A 14,903-nucleotide genomic window follows, 5' to 3' on the forward strand; every position below is an offset into this window, starting at 1 on the left:
CTGGGTTAATCACAGGGTGGTCGATTGAGCTCTTCTTTCAATGTTGGACCATATTGGGAATTTTTGCTTCTGGTGGATATAATGAAAAGGAAATAGAGGGTCAAAACGAGTCCTCATGAGAGAGTTGCCAGCACCTTGCAAATGAGGGATTTGGGATGCTCCATATACCAAGGCAGGTTTCAGCACTCTGTCTTCAGTACGTGAATGCATGCCATATGAGTGCTTTCATCTTCCAGATGCCGGGCACAGCAAGGCATGACCGAGAGATGGCAATCCAGGCCAAAAGAAACCTGTCCAAAACCACAGACCCCGTAGAAAGACTTCGCCTGCAGTGTTTAGCAAGGGGATCTGCAGGCATCAAAGGACTTGGCAGGTGAGTCTAAGAAGTCAAATACATTACTCATCCTAATAATTTTAGCTGCAAGGGGCTCATGGGCTAAGGAGGGACCAGAACTTGAGTTTCCTGGTTCCAAAGGAAATGCCACAACCCACAGAGCCTGGGCTTGGGGCTCCTGGTTTTGGGAGACAGGACTGACCTGCTTGCCTTTTGAAGGACTGAGGACCGTGAATCCCTTGGAGGAAGGTACTTCCTTGAGACCCAGAACCATAACTGCCAGGGAGAGAGGAGGAACATAAAACCTGTCTCTCTCTCTGGTATTTTCTATAATTAAGTATCTCGATACTAGGGATTTTGTGCTTCCTTTCCTTTGGGATGTGATTCCCTTTTGTGCAGTGGTCTATTAGCTGTCTAGTTTTTGGGAGGCATCTAGACTCCTTCTGCAGTCACCCTGAGAGTGTGGGTCATCCCACCCCTAGGAAAGGGCAGCTGTGTTACACACTGAAACCCCTCTCAGCCCCGCCAAACCATAGAGGGATCCTAGGTGATCAGCTGGAACTCCATCTACATGCCCAACTTTAGACAGCTCAATGTATAATGAGTAGGAAGACTTCTTCAGTAAAGGCAGCCTTCACCTCATTTAGCTTCATCTGTGTAATGTTCAGGCACCCAATCTGAGCAAGTCATCTCTGCTGGCAAGAAACGTGGGATTTTTCCTTTTTTTTTTTTTTTTTTTCAGAAGACTGTACAAGGGGGAAATGTTAACTCAGTAAGATGTCCCTGTGTTCCAGCACTGTGCTAAACTACTGCAGCATTTTCTAAGTTTTCCTATGCATTTGCCTCAAATTGTACGTTTTCCACAGAGTATTTCGGATCATGGATGATGACAATAGCAGGACCCTTGATTTCAAAGAATTTGTGAAAGGACTAAATGAATATGCTGTGATGATAGACAAGGAAGAAGCACAAGAAATTTTCCGGATATTTGATAAAGATGGCAGTGGAACAATTGATTTTGACGAATTTCTTGTTACACTGAGAGTAAGTCTGGAAATTTACAGTACCACTGTATTAAATGAAGAAAAAGCCTTGATTTTGTCAATAGCTAAACATGAAACATAGCTCTTTTGTTCATGTTAGTAATCTGCAAAGTCTACAGCTCTATTTAAAAAGTCAGTAACTCTTGAGAATTTAAAATATTCTATTTCCATCTAAATTTGTTAAAGGAGAAAACCACCCTAAAAAACGCCTCAGTGGATGAGAGAGCTCAGAAGCAAACACGTCTCTGCAATTTACTGGAAAGGTGTAAGGCTCTTTGCAAATAGAATAGAATAGAATAGAATAGAATAGAATAGAATAGAATAGAATAGTTGGAATTAAATGGTTGTGATTTTTTTTTAATTAATTGCTGCCTTGATTTAGGTACCCGAACTCCTGTATTGCAGTCTGGTACCTATGGGGTTCAGCTCATGAATCTCACTCCTTTATCCATCATTTTATGATGCATCTTCTTATGATATGAACTAACCCAGTGGTGGCTTTCTCTAATCAGCCACAGTGTGACGGATTTTGGTTGGAGCCTCTTTGCTCTGCTTAAGTCTAAACAATTAAGAAAAAATAATTAATGCTTAAAGTATTTAGTAATTTCTTCTTAGAAATATTTAAAATGTGTAGGACAGAAAAATGTTCTGCATAGCATTTTCTCTCTTATTGTCCATTTACTACCATATTGATAGACACTCAATAGTTCTCTTTTTTGTGATATGTTGCCCTTCCTAGCTCATGGACAGTGTAGACTGTCAGCAGTGTGTTGTCCCAAGTGCCTTGAAATGGGTTTACTATTAAGAACAGCAGTTACTTGAATTTGGAACTGGGCAAGGAGTTGGCAGAAATAAAATGAATCTGTTAATATTTTTTTACAGCCTCCCATGTCGAATGCAAGAAAAGAGATCATCATGCAGGCGTTTAGGAAGTTGGATAAGACTGGAGATGGTGTCATAACAATTGAAGACTTACGGGGGGTCTATAATGCAAAGCATCATCCCAAATACCAAAATGGTGACTGGACAGAAGATCAAGTTTTTAGGGCCTTTCTGGATAATTTTGATTCACCCTATGACAAAGATGGGAAGGTAAGTGAAACACCTAATGTCAAGCCATGAAATCACCATCTGACTCTGCATTTAACTTAAATTATTAAATGAGAAAGTGATCGCAATACCAAACATGCATTTGCATCACATTTACAGGGGGCAGTGAAACGAATGCATCACCTCTGCGTAGGACTTAGCACAGCTTGCTTATGCATGCAGACACAAAGGGGCTCTGCAGGAGGTGCAGGGGTAGATGTGAGATTGCATTTACAGGCTTGAGGCCTCAATGCTCTGCTCTCCTAGGTTACTCTAAGTATCTTCAGATTTCAACAACACAATTGCTGATTCTCAAGATACACATTAATTGGAGGATTTTTCACTTCTTAGGAGAACAAGTACCAGGATCTAGTTCAAAAGCAGGTTCCCTAATATGTGAAATACTTTACAGTTAGCACTTCTCCAGTGTATGTAGTCACTGAGACACTTGACATGGAAAACAGTTCATAATATAGATAGATCTATCCACAGAGAGTTGGAGGGAGGGTGGGTTTAGGGGGGACTGCTACCAGGCATGTGCCCTGAGGAGCCTCTAGCTGGGGCAGAGCTGGCAGCCCTTCCTGCCCTCCACCTTGGCTCTCTGGTACAAGTGCAAAGCCTGGGCACCTGCTGTGGTGGACTTCTTATGCATCTGCTTTTAACCACCTCTGAGCCAAGCATGCTTTGTTTCCCCTTGTTATGTGTCTGCTGACTTCTTTGGTCTGAACTTACATGCGTCTGACCAACTCAGAGCAATTGTGAATTTCCACTGTTCACATGGTGATGTTCTCAGTCTGAGCTGTTTGTAATAACAAACTAGGTAAGGTTTCATCGGTGCTTTGTGGAATTAACACTTCGTACTTCTGAGGTTGCACCTGGGCTTTCATGGCTGCACTACACTGGTGACTCCTACCTATCTAATGGCTGGCTACTACACCCAAATCCTTCACTTGCTTTCTTTCCAACAGGCAGGGTCTTAGTTTGTAGGAAGGTATGGTTTTTTGTTTCACCTGGGCATGAGTTTGCACTTGGTACAGCTGAATTTCATCCCCTTTTCTGTTGTGTCATCCTCAGAGGTACCAGTTATGTGAGTTGTCCTTTTCCTTCTCTGCAGCAGTGGTATGTCTAGCAAACCTCAAGCAAAGTGTTCCCGCATTTTGTGCCGAGGTCATGCACGGACACATTAAATGAGTCCCCAGAACGATCCTTGACATGTTCTGTGCCTTGTACCTCATAAAGGCTGCAGGTTTTGAGCTTATAGAAAAGTTACTCTGAGCAACCACCTTTTGTTCAGCAATCCTGACCTCAGCCCATCCCATTGCAGTCTCTTCTGAGAACTGACTGTGACATTCCTGTGCCTGAATCAGAGGTCCCTGATGACACTGGTATGAGCTGCACACTTAAAACATTTTTAACAGAAATGCCTCAAGGCTGATCATCTGCTGAAAAGATCCTCTTCACCTTGATCTTGCCAGGTGCCTCTGAAATATGCAAGGTCAGCAAAGCTTGTAATTGGTTCCTGATGGTAGCACTGTCTACGGTATTCACTTCTGCCCATTGTCATGTTTTATGAGGCTCTCAAATGCACAATGCAATAGGAGAAAATATTTTTCTACATAAAGTTTATTGAAGGAATGACCTATAGTGTTCAACAGTTAAGGCATCATGAGATGCATGCACTATTTGTATCTGCTAATCTGATTTTCTTTTTTTAATGGTAATTTTAAAACTGACTTGACCTCAAATGAAAGATATTCAAAACTCTTGGGTATTTGAAAGAATGTTTGCTTCTTTAAGTGAGATCTGTTTAGAGTAGTGATATTTTCTCTCTAGTGAATGGATATAAAGCTCCTGGCTTTCTCTGGGTTGCACCAGGAACTCCACCCACTTTTATTAATAATACAAAGAAAATGCATTAAAATGTTTGGCTTCTTGGGCAGCATTTGGGCAGCATAGCTTAATTCTACGTATTTCATTTCCATCCAAGTGTTCCTGGAGGACAGGAGCTCTTATTTCTAGCAAAGTGAACTTAAGCAATTTTTCAGTCTTTTCATTCTTCCTGTGGGATTTCTTTTCACTAGCAACAACATGAAATAACAGGTGTTAAGTTTCATTTCGAGTTCTCAGTGCGTGGTTTTGGCTTACAGCATTAAAAAGATAAAGGTTCATTTTCTTATTTTAAATCCTTTTGTCTCAGGTCACAACAGAAGAATTCATGAACTACTATGCAGGAGTCAGCGCTTCAATAGACACAGATGTCTATTTTATCATCATGATGAAGAAAGCTTGGAAACTCTGATCATATGATTAAAGGAGCCAGACTTTTCTTCCACCATTTGTAGGTTCCCAGGATTAAGTGTATGCACAATAACATGCTCATTTTCCATAGTAACAGCTTCCAGTAATTACAGCCAATCTGTAGAAATAATTCCCAGATGCTTCGTAGGCTCAGCCTCAGGGGATCGGAGCATAACCAGAGAGCAGATCTGGCATCCAGCCACTCTGCAAATCTGTCCCTTTTCTCACTGCATCCCTGATATATCTTTTCTTTTCTGAGAGGAGCTGCTCCTTTCTTCTCAGGCATCTACGGTAGGTCCCTGTGGCCCCTGAACATATCCCCTCCTCCAGTGTTAGGCAGAGCTCAGTTTGACAGAGGATGCAAGAGGAGGAAACTGAAACAGACTGAAAGGGTGATGGTCTAGGGCAGACTGTTATAAACATGAGGAAGCCCTCTCACATGTATCATTGCAGCATCTCTTGGCTTCTTGGGTCTCACTTATGGGATGGAGCAACTGCCCAGCTCGCTGCTGGGAATATGTGAGTTCTCAGTGCTTAGAGACTGGAGGGTGAAACAAATGAAGAAGTGGAGACATGGACCAGAATAAATACAAAACACTCTTTAAAGGCCCTGTTTTCTCCCCAGCTTACAGCTCAGCATACAGGCATCTTTCCTGTGCATGCCTTGTTGCAAACCTCTGTGGGCCTGCTTATAGTTTTTTTCTCCTTTTGATTTCTTTCTTTTTGTACTGTGAGATCATCTCACTAACGTTTTTCTTTAAAAATCAGACATGTGTTACAGTATTTTCTTCTCACTGTTTGTGGAACCTTTACTCTCTGATAGCTATTGTCTGTTCACACCGACACCAAAAGTCGCCTACTACTTTTTGTATTTTTACTGGTTTATGACAAAACTGCGACTTCAGGGAACTTTCTGGGAGCTCAAGAACTTGTAACTTTCTTGTCTTGACATCTTCTGTTTCGGATGATGAAAAAAGAATGGGAAGCTGCCCTCCTGGTCACACCAGTGAGGCTATCTCAATTCTGAGATCTTCTGTCCTTTCACTATACAGAGAGTGGGGAAATGGTGAGCAAAGGAAACTGTAAAAAAAAAAAAAAGAAAGAAAGAGGGGGGGTGTGTGTGTGGGGGGGGTGTGTGCTGTCTAATTATTCCTGCCTTGATTCCTTTTACTTTTGTCTTCTTCTTTCTGCCTCTCTCACATTGTTGTGCTGCTCTCCAAGACTGAGATGATGCTGCTGTAGCAAAGAGTAAATGGCTTGTGTATGGCAGCGTTTGTTCCACTTCAGGCTGGCAGCCAGCTAAAAGCAGTATGGGCTTATAGACTGGACTTTCAAAAGAGCTTGACTGATGAAGCCTCAGTTTTTACTTAGCCTTTACTTTACTTTTGGGCTGCTAACAGTTCAAACACTGAAGTCCTGAATGCTTGCTGGTCTGGTTCTGAGCAAACTCTGCTTTTGGTTTGTCCAGTCATGATCTCAGTACAGCAATTAGTAAAGGCTGTGCAAACTCAATTATTTTTTTTTATTTGTGAGCCTCCAGAAGCTTGCATACTGACGACACTGGAAACTGGTGAAAAGTGTTGCTTTATGGTTGCTATTGATCATAAGAGGAGCATTTACTTACTGCGGTGCTATTGAGGTGCCAACATACAATATATGAAAAACAAACTTACTATCAAATAGAGGCTCTACGTGTCCTGGCAGCTTGAGTAGAATCCATTTATTTCTCATTTACTAATTGGCTCCACAACAGGATATCATATTGTCTGTCTTCTATGTTTCAAATAAAAAGAAAGTAATGTCAATGGACGGTGGGAATCACAAAATGAAAAAACTATTTCCTTCTGACATGCTGTCTCATGTCTTCAGACCTCACAGCAATCTGTTGTGCTGACATTTAATCAAGTGCCGTGGAACTTTTAATCTGAATAACTGCAACCAGCTTGTCTTTTCAGTGATAATACTTTCCAATGTCACTTAATCCCAAATGCAGTATACCTTTACAGAGGGGAGGGGTGGTACTGGAAGGAACTACGCTTTTTAAAACTGGCAGAAGCTTTGTCACTGGCCTTTGGGAGCCTTAGCTGGAGCCTGTGATGGCAGGGGAAAGCTCAGTACTCCAGGTTAAGATTTCTGCACTGAGCTTGACAAATGGGGTTTTGTGTGGGGACTCGAAGGACATGAGCTGAGAGAGCTCTAACTCTGTCATCCTGGTGGGAGGGCTCAGCACCCACTCTGCAGGTACAAGCTACAGCTGATGCACCCCCAGTGCCCTCAGAGCGGCTCCTGGCTCTGTGGGTCTGCCTGAGTGCAGACCTCTTTTCTCACTGGGTACATTTCTTAGCATCAGGAGGACATTTTTCACAAGGTAGTAATTTCAAAATTTATATGGAGCATGCTTCCAAGGGCTGGTTTCAGATTCCTTTGAAGTTGTTGGCAATGTTTCTTTTCACTTCTGTGGGAAAAGAGTTTCTCCTGGAGCAATCTGAGTGAAAACTGGTGACTGCAGAAAAGGTATAGTGCTTTCAGTTAAAAGAAATAATCTGGGAAAGAATAACATGTGATTTTTCACTTGTAGTCAGATGTCATAGAACACAAATTGGAATCTGTGCTGTAAGAAATATCATTTAATGAATATGCATGCAAATTCATGAAACAGAGACATTGCATTGACTGCTAGGTAGGAAAATCTCTACTAGGAGTCATGCAGCCGTAACAACATCTTTTGCACTCACCCCTGAGGTTCAGTGGAAGCACTTTGCAGAGGTTAAAGGCAAATTAAAGGGATTTGAGCCAGAGATGAAGGAATATCAGGACTAACAGTGGGTGGCCAGAGCTGCCCTTTAGCACTGCCTTGTCCATGTCTGCTGGGGCTGCTGCGTTGCAATCTGGGAGAGCCAAAAATGAAGCTCAAGTGCCCGTGTTCAGCTGCAGGCTGCTGCGTGCTGGTTACAGACCAGAAGATGCTGGAGATAGATGATGATGCATGCTGTCCTGCCAGTCTGTGGTTGCACAGAGCACACAGCAGATACTGGGAGATAGGTGGCAATGCACGCGATCATATCTGGCGCTGGCATCATGATTGTCAGATCTTGGTCGGTGCTTCATGTTCGAGGCACTATTTCTTCTTTCTGATTGTGCAACAGACACTAAACAGGATGACACAAACCATAGGAACATCTGAGTCTGCAGGGCTGTGGGCCGCTACCACAGGTGAAGGTTTTGCCTGCACCTTGAGTTCCAGCCTGCCCTGTGGCACAGCTCCTTATCAGCGCTGAGGTCTACCATCCACTCCAGGAAGCCAGGACCAGAGTCTGAAAGTGCTAGTGGACCCCTATTATCCCTCATAGAGGGAAAAGCCTCCCTTATACCTCCCCCAAAACTCTTCCCTCACTCCCTACCTCTACCTGAGATATCAGAGCATGTCTATGACTGACCCCCACCCCAAAAAGATCACAAGGCATGGGGGCAGAGAGGCAGGAGACAGCTTCTCCCTCTGGTCTGTTCCTCAGGGAAAGGCAGCACTCCTGCAGCATCACTTACTGCATTTTGGTTTTGCCCCTTGTGTGCTTTTTGTGGCTGTGTGGTTTTGTCCTGGAGGGGAAATTTTTGGCTTGATATGGTCCAGGATTGGTTTTTGGCTCAAACTTTCTCCTGCAGCATAAATTTCTCATTCAAGCAACTCAGTTCTAGTGCAAGCCCCACTCAGTGGCATATATTCTTGAAATTAGACCACAAGATATATTCATTCAGTGATCTGATTCATTTTGTTGGTCTCCTGGCACAAAGCTGTCTTGGTGGTGGCAGATGGAAGCAGCTGAGGTTTTTGCAGATGAAACCAACCACCTGCACACTTTGCAGTATAGAAGCTGACTTGCCTCTATGTAACAGCTTTTACACGGTGCTGCCTCAAACCTCTGCAGCCACATGGGCAGAGCAGAGCTCTGCCAAACCAGAGCTGGGCTCGCGGCCTCCATTGTCACTGGCTGGCAGAAGGAGTGAGCCTGGCAATTTTCATTATTTTGGCCTCCCAGCTCCCAGCAGCAACAGCAGCACACTCAGCTTTCCCTAGTAAAACAGATAATGCCAAGAGCAATGTGCCGCTATTGGCAGTTGCCCACTTCCTATGACTTTCATTATGATTATAGCCCGTCCTTTTTCTCTAGAAATCCTTCCTCACAGCCAGCTCAGGAGGAGGAGGTGAGCAGAAAGCAGGTTTCATAGTGGGCTGTACTTAACACCAAGTCCTCAGTTGGCTGACATAGCCTCAGTATTTGAAATGGCCCCTGGCCCTATTGGTTTGCCCCAACTGAGTTCGAAGTCTCCGTGATTTCAAAGCAAGCATTGGTTTCAGCTCTAGCACTTCTTCATCTCTCACACCAACAGAGGCTGCAGGAGGCATGAGCACTGCAGGATGCAAAGGCTTCAGCTTGCTGGTTTGCAGCTGACCCCAGGTATGGCAGGCCTGTCTCTGCCAAAACCTGGACCGAGGCTTCCTTCCAGCTTACAACGTTGCTGTTGATCTCAACAGGAGCTGCAGCTGAAGAATGGGATTGGGATCCAGACTTTGTTGAACATCTTGGCAAGCAGGAAAAATGAGAAAGAGAGAAAGTACAATGTTTTGTGAAAGTTAACTCAAGCCTGGTTTTCTGAGCAAAAGCAGAGATTGTGGTAAAATGTGAGCAGTGTTTATTTTCTAGAGATAAATTTGTTCATTTTTCATTGAACACATGGTATTTTTGCCAAAAGGTGCATTTTATTTATTTTTTTTTTTTTTACTTTCAACTGATACTTTAGCATTCAAAGTTTACTGTTTTGTTTTGTTTTGTTGGGTTTTTTTGTTTGTTTTTTAGCTTATGTATATTTTCTGGAAAAAAATTAGCAGATTGCTTTGGAGGAGCTCTGAATTTGTGGCATAGATTTAGTCCTTTAGACATTTCCACCAATGCATTTCTGCTTTGTTTCTCATTTTTTATTGCTTGACTAACCTTTGGGTCTTTTTATACTAATTTGGTAATGCTGCTGATGTTGGACTAATCTAATTTCACTGTGACATCTAAGTTATGCAGGCAATATTTACCAATAACTGGAATAACTTTTCTTATATTCATTTTTCAAGGACATAGCAACAGCCCTGTCTCCCAACGCAGAAGTTCAATCCATTGGCCTAGTGTCATTAGACCAAATGCTGTGTGAGGGCTTGCTGAAGCCACACATCCTAATGTCAGTTTAGGACAGTATGACCTAAAAATCAGATTTCTCTGGAAGATGCAAAGGAATTATTTGCAAAGTATGGTGATGTGTTATGTAAACGTCTTGCTTTGGGCCACAGTATACAGCCATTGCACATTGTGAACACTGTTTTTCTCATACTTAGGTTACAAAAGATGAATTTTTGAACTACTACTCTAGAGTTAGTGCTTCCGTGGACAGTGATGCCTACTTCATTTTAATGATGAAGAAATCCTGGAAACTCTGACTTCTGCTTTCATTTGCCCCAACCTCTTTGGGACCAGAGACTATAAAGAAGTGAAAGACTGTTTAGTTTGTTGTGGGTTAGACTTTTCCCAAGTTCCCGTCTGAGCAACGTTTTCAGAGCTGCATGATTTGATGACACAAGTGTTCCAGTGCTGGGCTCTGACATGTGGATTCACGTTTCAACAGGTGGCGCTTAAAAGTCGAGGAATAGCCAGTCTTACTGAAATCTAGAGCTGCTGAGTGAGTAAAAGGATGGGATAGTCGGTAAGAATGAGCAATTGCATGTCCTGGCATCCTCAGTTGTTTTCACGAGCGTCTGTACGTTAGATTTGTTTTGCCAATATCCTGTTACATACAGGAGTGTTAATTTGGGAGGCTTCATGATCACAGTAATAAGGAACTGTTTGAAAGTGAAATAATTCTTCACAGAGATGGTAAGTCTCCTGTGTGTTACATTTTAGCTGGTTTTAAAGGATAGCTTCAGAAACCCACAACCAAAATGGTAGCAAGCTTGAGCCAGAAGCATATTGACTAAAAACCTACTGATATTCCCCCCAGGGCTGCAGCTCTGCAATATTGCTGTATGAATATAGGCCTTCAAGTCAATAAACACTTTTGCTAAGAAGCCTGGAAGGGGCTGAACTCCTGCCCTGCAGAAATGCCCTACACAAATACCCTGCCAGCATCACCAGATCCCTTGCTGCCAGAAGGGATGGCTTCATGGTCAGCTTGTGCCTGCCCAAACCCACCCCAAATTCAGCCACGTGTCCCTGCTGCAGCAGTGGCCAGGCTACCCCTTCACCATTTATTTCATGGCCCAGACTTCACTGCACCTCACATGTATTTAACCATCCCTTCACCCTGGCAGAAACAGATCCATGCTCAGGTGGTCTTCTACCACCCCACTGACACACATAGCATTTTTGTGTGTTTTATCAGCCTGTCTAACTAACATGCACAAGAGAAGGAGTTTGGTAAACAAACTAATAAATTCAGCAGGGGACAGCTATCGCCTTGGGAGGTAATTAACATTTTTCAGCATCATTAAAATCAGACTGTGACTCAGTGTTATAACTGACAAAAGACATATTTTATTTCATGCATTAAAGTTTGTGTGCTGCTAGGAGATGTCTGCACAGTGCGAATGAGCTGCACATAGATGAGGGGAGAAATGGAAACAGGAAAGCAGCTATATTGTACCATGAGTGCAGAAGATGTGGTGGAGCCTGAGGATAATGTATGGTGAGAGGAGCAGGCAGCTCCAGGCACGGTGCCATAAAGCAGCTACATAGAAACCAGGGTCACCAAGCTCTTTATGTGTGTGCAGCTGAGTATGAGCACAGGAAGCACAAAGTGTGGAGGAGGAGAGTTATGCTGAAGTAAAGGTAGTATATGGAGTACGTGAAAGCTGAGCTATATCCCTGTGCAGATGCTGAGGCAGATGGGAATTTGTGAACAGCAACAGGGGAAACTCTGTCTTGTAGAACACTTGGACCTGACCCCGTGAAGTGTTGTCAAGACATAGCTGTGTCTCTGTCTTCATATATATACTACTTGTGTAAATCTGACCATGGACCAGAAGTACTTCTGCTGCTTCTTGTTTTGGTGCATATTTGGATTTCTTTTTTTCCGAAAGAAAGCTGAAAGTTTTTATATCTCTATACATCCATCAAATTTATGTTGTTGTCTATAAAAATCACACATGATGTTCAAGGATGCTGATACTAAGACTGCTCGAATATTAGCTCTCAGCGCCTGGAAAAATAATCAGGGACCAATTGTTCTGAAAGATTTACTGCCCCTGATTCAGGTCAGATTGTCAAAGCTGAATGAGACTGCTAGCCTCTGAATGCTTCAGAGCAGCCTAATCGCCAAACAGAATTATCTTGAAGGAGCTTAGTGCTTATTAAATTTCATCCTGACTGAACACCACTGTAACAACCCAATTGTTGGCATTGACTTGGTAGTAGTTGGATGTGTTTTTTGGTTGGCCAGTTTTCATGGCCTTTCCTGGGACCCAAGGTCCTTTAGAAACCTAAATGCTAACCTTTAGTACCCCTCGATTTGGCTGTGCTCACCACTGCTCTCCTGGAAAGACAATCTTCTGGATAGGCTTCATCATACGCTCAGGTGCCCGTCTGGAATGAAGTAACACCCATGTCGGGCATGAGTTAGCCTGTATTCTCCACTAAGAAAAGCTACATTGCGGTGAACATAACTAGCAAAAGGCTGCTTTGTTTTCTACTGGTAACATATCTGTCAGCATTCAGCAGTGTATCAATGAAGTAGTGTTTCTGAGGACACAGCCTATGCAGGACTTTGCCTTACTGCACATGTACCTATGCTGCTGCAAGCCTGAGGGTTTTTTATCTTTTCTGGTGGTCATGGTGTGGACTCACAGCTGCACAGAGGTGCTTGGGCAAAGCTTCTGACTCACTTGAGCAGTACAAGCCATTGTCAGGAGATCAGCTTCACCTGCCTGATTCCCAGAGCTCTTTTCTGGGTAACAAGGGCTGGATGGCAAATAGAGTCAGGATGAACAAAGGCATGCCCAGTCCAAAACATAGGAACTGGCATAGCAGAGAGGCTTCCCTGGCTCACAAGGTGGTGACAATGAAGGGATGGTGATGCTTGCTGTTATCCTGCAGTGCTTTCAGGCCTCTGAGCTGTCTGGATTTATTTGGGGTTTATCGTGCCTGAAGCTAGGTAGAGCCCCTGGAGGTATCCTAATTTCGGTGAGGGCAAAATAAATCTTATCCTGATAGATGTGTATTAGAAGACTGAATCAAAGCAGCACAAACAGGCCATGCAAATAGACATGTCCTTTTAATACAGTAAAAACGTTATAAAAACAAGGTTACATGTTGTTTAATTAAATAAGATAATAAGACAGAAAATAGGATGAATGTTTAAAAATTAGCAGCTATGCAAAAATGAGTACTACATAGGAATAATGTAACTATTTCAGAATAATTAAAGTAAATAAACAATCAGGTTTCTACTACTTTTCCTGTATTAAAGAGCAAACGTCAGGTTTCTACTACTTTTCCCGTATTAAAGAGCAGTATACCTTTCTGGACAAACAGAAAGCCAAACTTAGGTACCTTACTGGTTAAATAGTGCAAATAAACATTTGTGATGTCCCCTTTAATCCTTAAAAATGTCTGTGTGATTTTGAAATAAGCATAGCAGACACTGTACAGGATTTTTCTGAAGCACTTCTGCTTCTTCCTCTATGCCTTTCTTGTTTATCACTGTGCTACTGGAGGAGGGTATCTTTCCAGCACAGTCTGTCTGCATCTACAATCACACTGTGCAAGCCAGCACAGTATGAGCATTACCAGAAGCTCTTTTTAAAAAGACATACAAGCATTATAAAACAAATGAATGTCCAGGGCTTTCATCTTTTTCTACTGCGCTAATAATTGTTTCATTTGGCAAGAAACAGCAGTAAAAAAACATTCTGTTCAATGTAATTGGAATGCCTGGAGCTAAATCTTTGGCCCCTTTGCACACAGGAACTATAAGGTTGTCCCTGTTTGAAGGTTTCTCTGGTGTCAGTTGGAGGTGGAAGAGGTGGAGTGCTGTCCTGGGAGTGCTGTTTTTCTCCAGCAGACTGCATCAAATATAGCAACATCTCGGTGATTATTAACAGTAAGAAAAAATTTGAGCAGATCTGAGGATGAGAAAGCACTCTTTTTACTCTTAGACTCCGGGAATGTGAATACGTTTCAGTAAAGGAGCATTTCAAGCAGCTAGAGGAACTGAGACTGCACAGTCAGGTGAACCCTAATCCCAGAGCGCAGCAAAGCAGCTTGGATTTCCCATGACCACACTGCTTGGCTGTCATGCAACCATGTGGATGTAGCAGCTTTATCTCCAAGCGTGTGCTCCACAGTGCGCAGCATCCCAGAGGGACTGTGAAGTGACTTAGCCATCTCTGCGTGGCAGCACATGAGGAATCCCTTAGAGCTGGGTACAGAGTCCAGAGAAAGGTGACTGGGAAGGAGCAGGGTGCTGTCGATGTTAAAAAAAAAAAACAAACCACACACAAAAAAACAAACAAAAAAGACAAAAAAGAGAAAGCTATCCCCAGGCAATTTATAAGGTACTTTAAAAAAAATATAGACCTTCTGATCACTGGCAGGATCCATGATGCTCCATCTGTCTTCCTACCTCAGGTGTTAGATGAGAACATTGCCTGGCCACATTCGAAGTATTCTCATGCAGTCACAGCCGTTGGAAATAATGCTAGTAAACAAATATGGTCTGCTCAGCCCTTCTGTCCTGGAAAGTAGTTACATGCTGCACCAATGCTTGCACAAGAGCTGCAGACAAAGACAGCATCACGCCTTTCGCAGCCCCAATTCAGTTTATAGGAAGAGAGGAGATGTTGCTTTTCATTGATTTTGTTTTTTTTTTCTTAGCTAAACATTGCTAGTACGTGAAATACTGAAGGTCATTAATATATAGCACTAGCAGAAGTACCTGTGGATCCTAAAATTTGCTCTCGGGCAGATCTTTACCAACAGCAAAAAGTAGTGGCATGTAGCGTTTTGCTTTGTTTTAATCCCCCTCTCAAAAAAAATCAGTCTGAGAAAACATCTTCCTAAAGTGAGTGCATGTGCCCTTTTTCCTGGGGTCTCAGCAAACTTCCTTTG

At 42.8% G+C, this 14,903-nt stretch overlaps 1 protein-coding gene across 1 annotated transcript; it reads left to right on the top strand.

The window, feature by feature from the left end:
- The first annotated feature begins 236 nt into the window (after positions 1-236).
- On the top strand, positions 237-4,765 carry CAPSL (calcyphosine like). The gene is made up of 4 exons (XM_009947942.2): positions 237-373; positions 1,201-1,378; positions 2,260-2,469; positions 4,664-4,765. The coding sequence occupies exons 1-4, from the start codon at positions 237-239 to the stop codon at positions 4,763-4,765; spliced, it is 627 nt and encodes a 208-aa protein (XP_009946244.1).
- The last annotated feature ends 10,138 nt before the right edge of the window (positions 4,766-14,903 follow it).

Source organism: Leptosomus discolor, chromosome Z (genome assembly GCF_034619465.1).
Source record: "Leptosomus discolor isolate bLepDis1 chromosome Z, bLepDis1.hap2, whole genome shotgun sequence".
In the NCBI taxonomy this organism is placed as follows: domain Eukaryota; kingdom Metazoa; phylum Chordata; class Aves; order Leptosomiformes; family Leptosomidae; genus Leptosomus; species Leptosomus discolor.